Source organism: Tiliqua scincoides, chromosome 9, assembly GCF_035046505.1.
Source record: "Tiliqua scincoides isolate rTilSci1 chromosome 9, rTilSci1.hap2, whole genome shotgun sequence".
NCBI classification, from domain to species: Eukaryota; Metazoa; Chordata; class Lepidosauria; order Squamata; family Scincidae; genus Tiliqua; species Tiliqua scincoides.
The window spans coordinates 26,576,109-26,593,529 of NC_089829.1; the positions used below are offsets into that span (position 1 = coordinate 26,576,109).

Here is a 17,421-nt window from a genome sequence, read left to right on the forward strand (position 1 = left end):
TTTTATCACATAGCAGTTATGGTGAAAGAAGAATACTATGTAAAATGGAGGGAAACCAAGACTGAAACAAAAGATTTCAGGACCTTGGGACCTCATTACATTTTTTTGCAAGACATGTGCACAGAGATTTGGATTCCAGACAGCAGGGTAAGACACAACATATATTTAATACAGATTTTTTAGTGTGTATCTAAAGGATGCACAAAATGTATTGCAATAAAGGGAAAGACCAATAAACACAGTCGGTGCTGTCTAATCCTCTTTGACCAAACTGGGCAACACTCTCAAAGAATAATAAGCAGAGTTTGACTGCTGGAGCAGGCCTAAGGGGGCCCATCCTGTTTCCTACAGTGGCTCAACAGCTGCCCTTTGGAAGCCCACAAACAGAAGAGCGAGGTAAGCTTCTCTTCCAACATTGTTCCCCTGCGACTAGCATGTATAGGCTGACTGCTGCTGAACGCAGAGGTGGCTCACAGCCATCATAAGTACTAGCCATTGATAGACCTGTTCTTCATTCTCCAAGTCCTCCATCCGAGCTAATGATTGCAACCACATCTTGTGGAAATGAGTTCCAAAAACTGACTAAGCATTGTGTAAAGCCTCCTTCTTTCATCCCAGATCTCCCGCCCATTAGTTTTGCAGGGTGACCCTTGGTTCTAGTCCTGCAGATTCTTGGGGCAGAAACCTCTTTACTCACCAATGGCCCAAGCGGTGTGCAAGGCATCTCCAGTTATCATTTTCACAGATACACCAGACTCAGTGAGGATGTGAACAGCTTCCTTGACTCCATTTCTTGGAGGGTCAATAATTCCAATGAGACCCAAAAATGTTAGCCTTCCAAGCTCTGGACCAGATGCCAGAGCAAGCACTAGGAAGGGAGAGGCAGCAAAAATGAGTTATTTTCCTGTCGCTGCTTGCAAATAGATTAGCCATGTCATAAGGATGAACTTACTGCAATAGACCAGATACCCACCCCAGAATGCTGCCTGCAACATTGAATGGCCACTCTTCCCACTGGCCTCTGCTCTCTCTGATGCTCTAGTCCAGGGGTCTCCAAATCCCGGCCCGGGGGCCAGATGCAGCCCGCAACAAGCCTCTATCTGGCCCGCAGCCAGCCTCTTGTCCCTTGAAAGCCTCTGGCCCACTTGGCCAAGCGTGACTGGAACTATGCTCTGGTTGCATCTGGAGGGTATTCAATGGCCAGAGAGGTTGAAAGAATGAGCCCATTAATTCATTTATTCACTCATCTAAGTTCCAACTCTAATTTATTTAAATAAATTTTATATCTAAATTTTTTTCCGGCCCTCAACACCGTGCCAGATATTTGATGCGGCCCTCTGGCCAAAAAGTTTAGACACCCCTGCTCTAGTCCACCACTCTCCTCTCCACCCTTTCTCATCTGCTCCATCCCCCTTGTCCTTTTCCAGTCAAGGGAGGTTGGCTCATTACCAGGTAAGGGGGAGGCAGTACTGGTGTACCCTTCAAGTGCAAGGAAGTCTTGGGTAGAGTGTAGTTCAAAGACATTGCTGCTTTCTTCACTCATTAGCCTATCAGTGGTTCCCAAACTTAAATGGGTCACAATGCCCTTGAAGCCTCTTCTTCCTGGTTCAGCCAGGCGCCACCATCTTGAATCTTACAAAATCTCATGCGATCCAAGATGGTGGCTCCCAAATCTAATGAGAGTTCATGAGAACCAAGATGACAGTGTCCAGGAGAACAGGTATGAACATCTTGTAGCACTCCTGTGAGCGTGCTGCAAAGCCCTAAGGCAGGGCTTTTCAAACTGGGGCGTCTCGACAACCCAGCCTGTGGGCCCTGGGCTCTGCCCCCTTAAGGGGTGGGGGCAGCCTGGAGGCAGGGAGGAGGCAGTGGTGTGATCCCCAGGATCACGCCACTCAGGGGGCTGCAGGGGCTTGGGAGCACTTACCCAAGCCTCCTGCAGCCTCCCCAGGGTGCAGGGAACCCGGTGCGAACCTTTGTTATGGCTCCCCGCAGCAGTGAAAGTGAAGCGATCAAACTCCACTTCCGCTTTAGCAGAGGTGGGGCGCGATCGCTCCACTTTTACATTCACTGCTGCAGGGAGCTCTTTCAAAGGTTCGCACTGGGCTCCCCACACCCTGGGGAGGCTGCAGGAGGCTTGGGTACGTTCTCCCAAGCCCCTGCAGCCCCCTGAGCAGCGCAATCCTGGGGATCGCGCCGCTGCCTTCCACCCCACCCAGCTGCCTCCCCTCCGCCCCCGCAAGAACTTACAGCGGCTCAAACTCTCCTGGAGAGTTTGAAAACCACTGCCCTAAGGCATTGCAACACACACTTTGGGAACCACTGGTCTGCATAAAAGCGGGATGCCGCACTGTCTTTTCTGGAATGGATAGGCTACAATTGCACAGCAAGGAGGGAGGCATAAGAACATAAGAAGAGCCCCGCTGGATCAGGCCATAGGCCCATCTAGTCCAGCTTCCTGTATCTCACAGTGGCCCACCAAGTGCTTCAGGGAGCACACAAGACAGCAAGATACATAACCTGTGTCCTGGTACCCTCCCCTGCACCTGGCATTCTGAGGTAATCCACCTCTAAAATCAGGAGGTGGCACATACCCATCATGGTTTGTAACCCGCGATAGACTTTTCCTCCAGAAATTTGTCCAAACCCCTCTTAAATTCTGCACATATCCCTGATGGAAGTATATGCTGAAATGTCACCATATAGACTCCAGGAGACCATGTGCCTGAGCAGCGCTTCACACCAATGTCCAGTGTGTGGCTGTAATGTCGTGTGACAAGTTGGAAGGCATGTATTTTGTGGGATTCAACTTTTTCCTTGCTAGAGACTCTTGCAGATCAGGCTGAAACAAGAGACACAGACTCATAGACTGACCCCGCAAGCCGAGCGACCCCATGTGTTTTTCCTCCTGGACATAGACTGCCTTCTGCTGTGGTGTCAGTGGGAGTGAGATGCCACTGCTGTTAAACATATTGCAATGTTGCATCACTTCTTGAAAGGCCCCCTTCATGAAGTAGACCTCCTCTGGACCCTGTGGAATGCAAGGAGACAAAACAGCATTCAGAGAACTCAGTGAACCAGATCCTAGATGAAGACCTTCCTTTGGTTGGTACTGTTATGGTTGTTGTTTTGTTGTAAGGGAATGTAGAAAACTGGGTTCTGCTGAGTCAGATATAGTACTATATGTATAGTATAGGTTAGGGATCCCTTATCCAGAATGCATGGGCTGAGAAGTGTTTTGGATTTTGGATTTTTCCATATTTTGGAACACTTGCATATACGTAAAGAGAGATCTTGGGGATAAATTAAAATTAATTTATGTTTCACATAGGCCTTAGCCTGAAGGTAATTTTATACAATATTTCCAGTAAATTTGTACATGAAACATGGTTCTTGCATGAAACACAGTTTGTTATTTTATTTCTTTAGGCGAAAAGGTAAACAAAAAAAAAAAGTCATGTTGGTGCTAAAAAAAGTTCCATATTTCAGTGTATTCCATTTTTTTGAAGTCCATATAAGGCAGGAGTGGACAAACATTTTGGCAGGAGGGCTACATCATCTCTCTGACATTGTGTCAGGGGCTGGGGAACAAAGAATTAATTTACATTTCAAATTTGAATAAATTTACATAAATGAATATATTAGAGATAGAACTAATATGAATGAATGAATTTTACAGAGCTTATTTATAGTACACATGAGAACTATAATACAGGCATGTAGAACCATGTGAGAACTATGACCCTTTTGCCACACACCAAACATACAGACCAAGCCAGAAATACATGGAGATATAAGTTGTTCAGAGGCTTTTGGGGGTTAAAATGCCCAGGGAAAAGCAGAAAACACATGGAGACTATAAAAGGCCTTGCTCTAACTTGGCCCGCAGCTTGTGTCTGGCGATTGCAACTGGGTGTCACAGGCCAGTGTGGGCTCCAACAGTCTCTGATAGATCAGAAGCTCATTGGAGACTGGGGTCCCTGAGGGCCACAAATGGCCTGTGGACTGGGGTTTGCCCACCCTGATATAAGGGGTCCTCAACCTGTATAAAGATGTCCCCCTGTATCTGCTATCTGGTATCTGCAGTTTCAGCTATCCACAGTTCCCCACACTCCCCCACCCATTACCTTCCGTTTTCTTCATTAACAAGCAGTCATGTTTCTTGCTTTTACAGACACTGCAAGAGAAGCAGGCAGGCAGCTGTCAGAATATACTGTCAGAATATTAACAAGAAGCAGGAACTGTCCTGCTTCCTGTTGAAGTCCACTTCGTCTCCTCTCCATAGCATGCAGGCTGCCTGCCTGCAAGTCTCATTCTTCATGTTGTGTCTGTAAAAGGTTGAAACACGCCTGCCTCTTAATGACCAAAATGGAAAGTAATGGGTGGGGGTGGGGGGCTCATGAAGCAATGCACCTATTCTGTATGCCAGGCAGTGCACTTCCAATGAGCTGGCATAGCAACAAAGAATGGGTGGGTTCCTGATTTCATAAATCGATTCTCCACCAGGTGACATGTGATGTTACAGTTTTTTCACTAGGGATGAGAAGACCCAGGTTGCAATCCTGACCCAGCCACTAAAGGTGACCTTGGCCTGCTCTTTCTCTCTCAGCATCACCTACCTGTCATGAGAAAAAACACTGGCATTATGGGGGAGGGGGTACTTTGCCCTGAAGCTTTTGAAGCAGGGATAGAGTGAAAATGAAATAAATACCTTTCATGTTTGCATAGGTCATTCTAGGGACTTTCAAATTTTTAAATTCTAGTTACTTCCTTGTACCTGGTTTTTCAGAGTGCACTTGACTGCCATCCACTTCTGCTCCGAGCTAAATGAAATCTCTTTTGTTCGTATGTAAATATCTTTGATGTTGCTCAGTTCCATCTAAAACAAGTTAAAAAAAGGAGGGTAAAAGAAAGGACAATAACACTTAAGAATTCTGTGCATGCACCAGTATTAAAGCCAAAACAGAAAGATGAAAACTCATTTGAAACCTGGCTGAATTTCAGAAGCTGCATTTGACTTTTTTTGTACTCAAGCCTTTGAACACTTTCCCATTGTGCTTTTGAAGTGTGACTTTTTGGATAATTTACCAAGGCATTTTTAAATGTGGCACGGGCTGCACGTCCCCAAATAACGAGAAGTTCCTGGGGCAGTGCTGCTTGACTCTGCTTTGATTTGGAAAAGACAGCATGTATAGAGGCTTATGGCTGGGTTTTTGGTGGGGAGGGGGGTAATATTTGCTTTCTTTACAAACCTGCAAGCAGAGCAAGAGCAGAAGGCAAGAGCAGGCATTCTGATCAAGCAGCAGATCTGCTACTACCCATCAGATTCCCCAGAGAGAAGTCTTCTACTCCTTAGGTGTCTTCAGATAACCCTAACTTTTCCTTGATCCTGTCTCTTACACACATGGACACTCACCTAACCTTCCGTCCTTTCCTGTAAGCTGCAAGGATGCCACACATCACATTTTCCAAGCTCTGATGACTACCTACTTCAAAACACTCAAGAGTGATCTCTATCAGAAGTCCATTTCCTAAACCAGATGTCTTCAACAGGTGAGTTTGGACCCAACCTCATCCTACTCCCCCTCCTGGGGCTGAAAGCCTGGAACAGATGCCAGGATAAGGGAACAAATGTCCATTACCCCAAGGAGACCTCCAGCCTGCTCAATCCTGGTGCTGAATACAGTGTGGGCCATCTGACTCCACCTCGACAACCCTGGTTAGGATTGGGTTGTCAGCCTGTATAGTTTGGAAAGTAGCCAAACTACTTGGGGTCCTAGATGAGTCCAACTCTGCAAGGAACTTTGGCTTTGCAGGGACTGCTTTGGCCAATCCTTTCAACTAGTACAACCCCTCGGATCCCTACCCCTCTGACTGCAATCACCTGCACGGCACTCACTTTGCTCCCTGCCTTGCCTCCCTATGTGCTCTCTTTCTTTCCTTCTGGCTTTCAAAACAGAGTAACACATTGTTGTCATTCCACTCCCTTCAGCTGGCCTGGAAGAAAGGAAGGGCAGAATGTCACAGAAACAGCACAGCAGGTAGCTGCTTGGTCACCACCAGGCAGGAAAAGAAGCAGAAAAGAAAGCCATGTGGCTGCTACTGGCTCGTCCACCCTTCTTGTGCACTGGGCTCTAGAACAGCAATTTTCAGCATTGGTGTGCCACCAATGGTCTGTAAGTGTGATGCAGGAGTTTGGAGCACAGCAGTGGCAAATAGCTGAAAAACTCTTCTGGGTTCTGTGGCTGTGGCTCTGTTTCTAGGGCAACTGTCAGTAGTAACAAATTGTCCCTCTTTGACTGCCAATGTCTCCTGGAAGCTGCAAGTGACATCACAAGAGGCAAAGACCATAGAGAGTATCATAGAGATCAGTGTGCCATGAGATGGAAAACATTGACAATCGCTACATTAGAAGATGGGTACCATGTTGAAGGATGGAGTTTGATGCTCTTGACAATTTGTAGACCACTAACCCAAACCCATTGGTGAACAGTCAACCAACTGTTCTGGGCTATTAAGTAATTTACCAAGCAAGGGATCCTTAATCAAATGCCGTAACAATCTCAACTTCTCAAATTCAGAACCTTTGAAGGAAGAACAACAACAACAACAAAACCCTCCCCCAAATATCCCTTTTGTTCAAAAGTTGCTGACATGTTTAAAGTGCGCATGTTTAAACACTGCACATGTTTAAAGCCTTGAGCACACAAAGTGGATCACAGCCAAGATCCCCGGGTCAGCCTGTTCCCTTATAGCCTTGAATTTATCATATGCAGGTAACCATGATTCTCATTTGATTCTTCTTTTGATAAATTACCTGATCTGTTCAACGCTAAATTCTCTCTCCTTTTTGGCAACCACTATATAAGGTCAGCTATTGTTTTGGCAACTTAAACAGAGCTGGATTGCACCTAAAGCCAGGAACCCGCAAGTCACAACAGCCATCTCACCTTCATTGCCAGAGCGATCAGGGCACCCTCTGTTGGCTGTCCCATCACAGTTGTCTGTCTGATAAGCGCATTGTTGGCAACACAGCCAGCCTGAAAAAGATGTGCTTATTTATCCATGATATTGATGGAGAAAATTGGGAGGAGATGTGAATGAATCCAAGTCTTTATGCCAGTGGTCCCCCAACTGTAAGCCATGGCTCCATGGGGAATCCTCAAGAAAAACCTGTCGCCATATACAATGTATAGGATTGCAGCCCTAATTGGGAACGACAGCCAATGGCCTAGTAGGTCAAGGGAGCCACCAGTTGAAAAACTTTGGGAACCACTGGTTGGCAACCTTCAGTCTCGAAAGACTATGGTATAAGCCTACAGCACCTGGTATTCCCAGGCAGTCTCCCATCCAAGTACTAACCAGGACTGACTCTGCTTAGCTTCCAAGATCAGATGAGATTGGGAACCACTGCTGTATGCTGAAGCCTGGATTCAGAGAGCCTGCTTGGTTAAAAGGATAAACTCCATGGCCCTTGTTTCTTGTCATCAGCAGAAGTCTTAATGTTGACTGTTTCAAACAGATGATCCATCTTAACCCTTTTCTGATTTCAATTCACAAAATTTTGAGAATGTCTAACATGCTGGAAAATGTTTTGAACATATTGAGGGAATAGTTTTTCTCTCATTTTTGCAACCTTATCTCCTCCACCCCATGTTCGATAACAATCACTTCTATACAATCACAATCAGAAGAAACAGAGGCATTCCATCATAAGTGCAGCTGGAGATGAATTTTCAAGTGAGTTTACATGGAACTATCCCTCAAAGCACACTTGAGGGTGAAAATAGACAAGGGGCCAGCTCGGATGATACTGTTCCTTACCTTCACATTTAGCGCAACAAGCGATATAGTGTCTTCTGGCTCTGCCTAAGAAACGCCAAGATGGCCACATAGGTTTGAAGTGGGTGCACACTAGCAACACCCAATATACAGAGTCCCACACTGAGAAGTTCATGCCAGAATTTTTGGGGAGGAAACTGACACCATGATTTGCATCTACACATTTTTTTTAATGTTCACACAACATCTAAACATTACATTCATGCGCAGAATGTCATCACAGGATGTCATCACATCTCTGGAAGTGGGACAGAATGCAGGGCCATAGCTAGAGGGGGGTCAGGGGGGCTTTGCCCCCCCGAGCCAGCAGTTTGCCCCCCCCCCCAGCATTTTTTCCAAACCTGTCCTCTATCTAATCTGGCGTCAGTTGGGGGTGATTTGAAACCCTTTTTGCAACATTTTTTGTGCACAGGAAGGAAGACGGCTTGGTGCTTCTAGCAGGGATTGGGGAGGAGAGAGAGAGTGCACGTGTGTAGAGTGAGTAGAACAGGGTCCTGGGGGGGGCTCCTTGGAAGTTATGACCTCTGGTCACCCTGCCCCCATCCAGAGCACATGGAGAATGGGGCTGGTCAAGAGCAGCTACAAGAAGGTTGGGAGAGATTTCTACTTGTACTTGCTGGAAGAAGGGGGGGTGCTTTTTCTTCCACTGTTGAACATGCTAATTACTATAATGGTACTGCTGTGGGGGGGGCAGGGAGAAATATTTCTGTTTGGAGAAATCATGGGGACAGGTTCTTGCGTTTCAGATAGACTTTTAAAATTAATGGCTGCTGCTTGGGGGCTGGGGAGACCCTTTTTCTGGTGGGAGAAATCATGGAAAGCATTTGAGCTAAAGAGAACCAAGAACTTGAGTGTGGGAAAGGTTCTAAGCAGGGGTGGATCCGGGGGAGGCCATGGGTGCATACCCCCCCAACTGTCCTGCCAGCAGGGAGGGGTGCCTGCCAGGATGGAGAGCAAAATCAGGTGTCAGAGGAACACCCATTGGGCGGGTGTCAAGGAGATTGGCTGGAATGGGAGCCCATGTCTACCCACCCAGCAAACAGCCACAGAGGCTTTAAGCTCAATCAGGAGCCCAGGTCTACCCAAATAGGTAGACCTGGGCTCCAAGAGTGGGCGGGAGCCCAGGTCTACCCACCCAGCAAATAGCCACAGAGGCCTGAAGGGGGACATGATTGAGACATATAAAATGATGCAAGGGATGGCTAGAGAGATGTTCTTTTCCCTCTCCCATAACACCAGAACCAGGGGACATTCACTAAAATTGAGTGTTGGGAGAGTTAGAAAGAAAATATTTATTTATCCAGCATGTAATTAGTCTGTGGAACTCCTTGCCACAGGAAGTGGTGATAGCAACTTGCTTAGATGCCTTTAAGAGGGGATTGGACAAATTTCTGGAGGAAAGTCCATCACAGGTTACAAGTCATGATAGGTATGTGCAAGCTCCTGATTTTAGAAGTAGGCTACCTCAGTGCCAGATGCAGGAGAGGACACCAGGATGTAGGTTGTGTCTTGCTGTCTTTTGTGCTCCCTGAAGCATTTGGTCGGCCACTGTGAAATACAGGAAGCTGGTCTAGATGGGCCTTTGGCTTGATTCAGCAGGGCTCTTCTTATGTAGGCTGTAAGCTCAATCAGGAGCCCAGGTCTACCCAAGCAGGTAGACCTGGCCTCCAAGTCCAGGTGGGAGCCCAGCCCCAGGTCTGCCTGCCCAGCCAATGTCCACAGAGGCAATAAGCCCAGGTTTGGTTACCAGCTACCTGCCTGGTTGACCTGGGCTCTGAAGGTAGTGCTCATGGCCCCCTCCCAAATACAGGCACTGGATCAACCCCTGGTTCTAAGGAGATTCAACTCTCAGAAAGCTGGGAGAATTCAGCTCAGCCAGGTAGCTTCAGTAAATTCAAATCTTCTGTACTTTGCTTTTTAAAAGTAATGAATATTGTAAAAAAGAAACTAGGGTTCTAATGGCATTACTGTAATTGACTAGCATATCTTTCCTCTTGCTTTTATGTAAATAAATTTTATTTTAATATGTATCAATGCATCAGCAATGTGCCATTGACAAATGTTACATAGTTGCTAGATAGGCGCTATATAGGTGCTATATAAGTGATAGATAGGTGCTAGACAGGTGCAATACAGATGTTAAATGGGTGCCATATAGGTGTTAGATAGGCATTATATAGGTGCTATATAGGTGTTAGGTACTAGATAGGCGCTATATAGTTGCTAGATAGGTGTTATATAGGTGCTAGATAGGTGTTGCATAGGCAATAGGCATTATATAGGTGTTAGATGGGTGCTAGATAGGCGCTATATAGGTGCTAGATAGGCGTTAGATAGGTGTTAGATAGGTGCTAGATAGGTGTTGCATAGGCACTAGATAGGCATTATATGGGTGTTAGATGTGTGCTAGATAGGCGCTAGATAGGTGCTAGTTAGGTGTTGCATAGGCACTAGGCATTATACAGGTGCTATATAGGTGCTAGATAGGTGCTAGATAGGTGTTAAATAGGTGTTAGGTGCTAGATAGGTGCTAGATAGGTGTTAGATAGGTGCTATAAAGGTGTTAGGTGCTAGGCGCTAGATAGGTGTTGCATATGCACTAGATAGGCATTATATAGCTGTTAGGCGCTATATAGGTTTTAGATAGGTGCTAGATAGGCATTATATAGGTGTTAGATAGGTGCTTTATAGGTGTTGCATAGACACTAGATAGGCATTATATAGGTGTTAGATAGGCGCTGTATAGGTTTTAGATAGGTGCTAGATAGGCGCTATATAGGTGCTAGATAGGTGTTGCATAGGCACTAGATAGGCATTATATAGGTGTTAGGCGCTATATAGGTGCTAGATAGGCATTATATAGGTGTTAGATAGGCGCTATATAGGTGCTAGGTAGGTGTTGCATAGGCACTATAGGCATTAGATAGGTGCTAGATAGGCACTAGATAGGTGTTAAATAAGCACTTTCAATACAAATAAATACTACCTGCATCACAGTGATCTGTTTTATTTTTGCAGGGTTGCAGGCCTGTGTATAGCACTGGTGTGTAAATGAAAGGATCTGTTGCATGTTATTTCTGTGCAGGCTATACACTTGACATTGCATGCAGAGATGCATTTATTCTATGCAAATTATTGTTACATGGCTTTGCAGATAATGCATCTTTAAAAAAAAAATACCCACATTATTTTCTCTTCATGAAATTTGGGAGAGTTACAGGTATTTGATGTTTCTCCATACTTATCCTTTCATTTTGCCCACCAGTATAGATACCTGACATCATTGCCCCTCTTGAAAATATAGTTGCCCCCCCCCCACCTCTAGAATCCTGGTTACGGGCCTGGACAGAAGTGCCATCTTGATCTCCTACCACATGAGTGGTAAATGGCAAGCTCTTCTGAAGTGAGCCGTAGCATTAAATGTGGGGTGAGTGTGGCTCGCGTTTGGCACAACTTTTGTAATACAAGTTGAAGCCCAGAAGGTGATTTAGAAGGCTGGATCAGCATTCTGTTTGCGCATCTGGTAGATGGTTAGCCCATTGCTATACATAAGTATATTCACCTTTCATCAAATTAAAAAAAAACCCCAAATATATGGTTTAAAGTTGGAAATCTGTTCCAGGGTTTGAGGAGGGAGGTTGGCTGGTGATGACACAAGCACTAGCCAATAGGCACATCTACACAGTTATTGTTCCCCTCTCATACTAAAAATCTGCAAGGTTTCATTATTTTTTCCAGAGATCACCCAAGAACAGAAAATGCCCAGTTATTTCAAAATGAGCAAAGTATCTTGCAGAACAGTAAAAGCTCATCACTCTTATATCATCCCACTCTTGAGTGACTCTTTCAATAATAGCAACATTGAATGACTGACCTCGACAAGCTTTCCCACGGAGACATTTGAAAATTCTTTGATGACTTCTCTGGATGGTAAGAGGTAAACATTTCCTTCTCCATTATACCCAACGCCACTAACCTGGAAAAATAAAATTCCATAAGAGGCACCCATACAGATTTGAATGAATGGCTGGCCTCTCATAGTTTATGTTGCAAAGATAATGGCCCTTTGAAGAAAGCTCCTTCTCTTCTTTGAGAGTGCAGTGAAAAAAAAAAAAGCATGCAGAAATCTTGGTGATAAGAGCTGGAAACAGATGGGCCAAGTTGATTTGTAGCCCTCTGAAAGAAAGAGCTTTACTTTTACTAGAAAACACCTTTACTAGATAATAATTAAATGAGTGGAAGAAGCAAGGTCACAGCTGTTGATCCCTCCCCCAGCATTGCATGCCTCTCTATGTATTAGGCAGAAGGTCTGAAAAGAGTGCATGGGTTTGATATATGCTGTATGCATATAGGTGCCTCTTCTATACATTCTGCCAAATGCATGGATATTGGCAGTGCTAACCAGCGCAAGCACTGATTTTGGGGTGGGAGCAGAAGCAGGGTGGTGCGGTGCAGGGGGAGGCAGAACTGTCCCGTTGTTGTCCTTGGAAAAGCACTACAACCACCACGCCTGCTTACACCTGAGAAATCAGATGTACAGAGAGCCTCCTTGAGTGAAAGCAGGTGTGGTGGCTTTTCCATGGACAATGATGGGGCAGTTCTGCCTCAACTGCTGCCCCCGCACTGCATGTCCCTGATCAGAAGTGGCATTCCTGTCCCCCTTCCAAGGAACTCATGAATGATAACACAGATTAAGAGCTTGTGTGTATGGGGGGGGGAACCCTATTAAAAATGAGAGATCAGATAAGAGCACTTGAGCAGACCTTTTTTTAAAAAATTTTTTAATTATGCAAGGAATGAATAATTTGTCCTTACTTCAGCCTTGAACCCATCCGAAGTTACGAGCTGAGTTACAGTCATCTCATTGGCTGTCAGAGTCCCAGTCTTGTCTGAGCAGATGACATTACAACAGCCTAAGGAGGGGAATGGTCGGAATTAAAAATATGCTCCAAATTTGTGTGTGTGTGTAAGAGTGCATACATTCAAACAAGTAATCTCATAAGAACAGCCCAATCTCATCTGATCTTGGAAGCTAAGCAGGGTCAGGCCTGGTTAGTACTTGGATGGTAGACCGCCTGGGAATACTGGGTGCTGTAGGCTTATACCATAGTCTTTCAAGACTGAAGGTTGCCAACCAAGAAGGCATCTTCTACCTGAGACCAAAGCTCCATCTAGTCCAGGGTGGCCAAACTTTCTTAACGTAAGAGCAACATAAGATAAATTTCAGGTGTTTGAGAGCCACAAGCAGTGGCATAGCTAAAGGGGGGTCAGAGGGGTAAATTACCCTGGGTACCATGTCTTTAGGGGGGTGTCATAAGAGGTTTCAGAAAAGCACTTTTGGTTTTTGCTTTTCAGAAGTGCCTTTTGGAGACCTCTAAGACACCCCTTCAAGGTACCCAGAGTATGGGTATACATTGTATACAGTCATTTTAATCCAGTGGACTCTCAGTTTATTCCCAGTAAATAATTACAAAGCTTGAAAAGAATTACCTTTTATATCAGTTGTGATGCAAAAATGAGCTCAGTCAACATATTACAGAGAGCTGCACATTATATGTCAAAAACCATATGTGGCTTGCGAGCTGCAGTTTGGCCACCCCAATTTAGTCTAACACCTCACATCCCACAGTGATCCTCTGGAACAATAACTTCCCACACTCAGTTCCCAGCAGTTTGGCTCCAGTATCGCATTCCCTTACCTAGAGTTTCAACAATTGGCAGCTTCTTCACGATGACCCGTTTCTTTGCCATTCTCAAGACGCCCAATACTAGCGTCACTGTGACCACGATGGGAAGGCCCTCTGGGATGGCGGCCACTGCCAAGCTGAATACACACAATCATTGACCACTGGTGTTAACTTCATCAGCACTTTTACTAACTCCTGTAAGGAAGTATACCCAAGCATCAACTTGCTTCAATACCCTGATCATAAAACGTATAAAACAATTTTTTTTTTCCAAAAAATAAACCCACTTGATTGGGTCTTTCCAGGGTAGATCAGTAGCATAGCTAGAGGGGGTGCAAAGCACTATGTTTTGCAGGGAGCCTCACCGTGCCGTGCAAGTAGCCCCTGCACTTCAGAGCCATTCCAGGCTGCTATAGCAAAACAGAGGCGTACAACCCAGAATGGCTCCAAAGGGGAGGGGCTGCTTGCATGGCATGGTAAGGCTCCCAGCAAAACTTAATGCTTTGCACCCCATCTAGCTATGCTACTGGCACAGAGGTGTTTCCTATTGCTTGCTATCTGGCCCTGTAAGTGAAGCTGCGAGGGATGGAAACTGGGACTCTTTGCATGCACAGTATGTGTTTGTTTCAGTGATCTTTGTCCCCAATTTTGTTTTGTTAGTTATCATTACAGGCATAAATGGACAGATCACCTTTCTACTAAGCAGCTCCAAGGTGATCTACACATCAGAAGAAACCAACAACAACTCTAAAAACAATAGAATGGAATTAATTTATTTGGTATCTGTTGGATGTCTCTAGGCAAGGAGTTCTATAGGATGGGTGCCTTCACTGAAAAGACCCTGCTCCATTTCCCAGGAGCTCAGATCTCAGAGAAGAAGGGATCACTGAGCAAGTCAGCACCTGTAAGACTCTGGGGTAAATGGGAAAAGGCACCATCTCTGTTTCTGAGAAATTAGCCAGTACCACAAGTTTTTCCTCCATTACCACTTGACCCTTGCCTATCTCATTTCCAATTAATTTCTGGAAAATCCAGTCTAGGCTTTTCCTTTCCAAATTCTCAGTGACTGTATTTATTGTTTGCTTCTTCAATGCACAAAGGCCAAATTACCAGCTTTCAATTTTTTTTTCTCCAGGGTGAACCAAAACTTCCCTTGAATGCCACATGATCCATTTTTCAAATATTACACAAACAGTGTCTTTATTATATTTGACAAGAGGGCTGTCCCATGTGTTGTAAAAGAAAAACCCTGTAAGGATATACCATGCCCACTTTTAAATGCCAAAGGACCTATAGCTGACAGGGTTAATATTTTGCAGAGGAAGCAAGTGTTTCATGGAAGGTGGGAAAGGCCTGGATGCTGTCCACCACACCATCACCTGGACATCTGCTGCTGTTTTTGAAGGTCTCCTGCATAATCGATCAACTACAGAGAACAAGGCAATCATTTTTCCCAGTTTGGAAACCTCTCCCTCATCTGTGCCAGAAAGAATGGTTGAATCAGAAGGCCAAACTAGGCTGTACTCTTTCCAGGTCCAAAAGCTGCAAAGACGGTGGATTGAGACTGCATTGTAGGGTGAGAAATCCTTTTCTCCCATATTGTGCCCCTGATCCAAATCCCATTTGTGCACTTGCATTTTGCCTTTCACGGCTGATAGAAGCTTTAGTGGTAAAGTCAGGGAAATTGGTATTTACAGCAAAAGTGTAAACCACTTTTTTTTCCAGTTCCCAATCCATAAAATGACTTGTCCTCTTATTCCATGTCTGTTGTTGACTTAAGATCCTTTGGTGAGGGACTTTGGCAAAAACATTTTGAACATCCAGGTATATAATAACAATGGGCTTGCTCTCTGATGTGAGGAGGGAGAAGATGCTGTTCTTGTGGATTTTGTGTTACTTACAGGCTGCCTCAGCTATGGCCTTACTTTAGCCTTTGCCTCCTCTCTGGTTGATGTTTCATCACCTTTGCCTGACCTCAGTTCAAGAGGATCCTGGTCTGACAAGGTGAAATTATCTTGCACAGGCAGCATCTTACCACTGCCATCTAGGTAGTGATGGATGTCATACCAAAACACAAGAAACTCCTTTTCCCTATTGGCAATGCATTCAGCCAGGTTCAAAGTGACCCAGGCAATGGGCCAAGGCACAAAGGACAGGGCTGGACGCCCGGTTCCGTTTGCCCAAGGGGACCATTGGCCTTTACAAACACCTCTCAAACAAACAGCAAAGCTGTCCACACTTTAGGACACCACTTACATTTTATTGATTTGTTTAATATATTAAAAAGGCACTTATAACCATCGCCCAATGCCAAACTAAACTCTTTCCAAAACAGAAAACCTATAATCTTCATACATTGTCCAACAACAATCATAAATCTTTTAAAAGAAGGACAAAACAATGTGTGTACACATTCCAGCAACTATATATTACCAATGGATATACAAGCATGCCCCGGTATCCGCAGGGGTTCAATTCCGAAGCCCCTGCGGTTATGCAAAACTGTGGATAACCAGGGACGCCCCCCTCCCAGCCCTATGAACCCAACTGGAGCTGTGCTCCAGTCAGGTCTGGAGGTTTTTCTGAGCCCCACAGAGGTCGCGCATATCCGCCAGCAACTTCTGCGGGCTTCAGAATGGCCATTTTGGCCCCCAAAATACACAACTTCTGGTTTCCTCAGAAAACTATTAAATTATTTTTGTCCTTATAAGGCATTCTGGGGCTCAGAAAGCCTTATAAAGGGAAAAAAAATCACTTCCAATTTCCTGAGGAAACAGGAAGTCGCTTTTTTGGATCCACAGATATGGAGGGAGGCCTATACTCCGTACACAGCCTAGCACACCGTTTCCACTAAGCAGAAAGCACTAAGTTGCTATTGCTAAGCAGTCTTTGGAAGTATATTTCCTTTCCACTCCCTTGGTTTCTCCTCCCGTTGCAATACATGTGTATATTTTCAAAGATGCCTTTTCACTTCTCACCTCACTCCAATGGTGAACATGTCAAGGAGGTGCTTCCCTTGCAGCCAACCAATCAGCATGAGCAAGCCTTGAAAAACAACATGGAAGACATCTTAGTTAGGCCAAAACTAGCCAAGATCTAAAGAAATGTTTGACTATGACTTTGCACTGAAGGGAGGCTTTGAGTTTAGTCCTATTCACACCACCAAAACTGGTGAGATGAACATGCAGAGTGAGGGAAACAGGATCATGTTTGTTGTCCTTGATCACCATGTGTTCACCAGAAGGTTGGGTTTATTGATAAAACCCATTTGCTTAGATCAGGGGTGCTCACACTTTTTTGGCTCGAGAGCTACTTTGAAACCCAGCAAGGCCCGGAGATCTACCAGAGTTTTTTTTACAACGTTCGCGCCATCATAACATTTATGTGTACAATGTATGTTGGTGTACCTTGAGCCCCACTGAGTATAACAGGACTTACTCCTGAGTAGACATGCCTAGGATTAGGCTGTGAGGCTGCAATCCTAGCCACACTTACCTGGGAGTAAGTCCCATTGAGTACAATGGGCCTTACTCCCGGCGTTTCCTCCCAGAGGCACCTGAAGGGGGGGGTCGGCACTCCGCGATCTACTCATTTTGCCTTGCAATCTACCGGTAGATCGCGATCCACCTATTGAGCACCCCTGGCTTAGATGGTGTTAAAAGAGAATTAGACAAGGACATGGAAGAGAAGAGGCTTATCAATGGCTAATTGTGATTATGAGTAAATCGAACTTCCAGGTTTAGAAGCTATATGTCACTTAATATTCATTGAAAGGAATAACAGTGGGAGAGAACTATTGTCTAAATGCCCTGTGTCTGAGCTTCCAAGAAGTTGGCCACTGCAGGAAACCTTTTTATTAACATTCTGACCGCTCAAAGAATGTTTGCAGTTC

General features: G+C 45.1%; 1 protein-coding gene across 1 annotated transcript in view; it reads right to left on the minus strand.

The window, feature by feature from the left end:
- Positions 1–17,421, minus strand: part of ATP2C2 (ATPase secretory pathway Ca2+ transporting 2) — a 43,047-nt gene that overhangs the window by 9,566 nt on the left and 16,060 nt on the right. The window contains exons 11-18 of the mRNA XM_066637954.1: positions 16,508–16,574; positions 13,542–13,666; positions 12,658–12,755; positions 11,717–11,818; positions 6,951–7,040; positions 4,778–4,879; positions 2,875–3,031; positions 698–868 (exon numbers count right to left, since the gene is read on the minus strand). Of these exons, the coding sequence (XP_066494051.1) occupies positions 698–868; positions 2,875–3,031; positions 4,778–4,879; positions 6,951–7,040; positions 11,717–11,818; positions 12,658–12,755; positions 13,542–13,666; positions 16,508–16,574 (912 nt within the window). The remainder of the gene's footprint in view (positions 1–697; positions 869–2,874; positions 3,032–4,777; positions 4,880–6,950; positions 7,041–11,716; positions 11,819–12,657; positions 12,756–13,541; positions 13,667–16,507; positions 16,575–17,421) is intronic.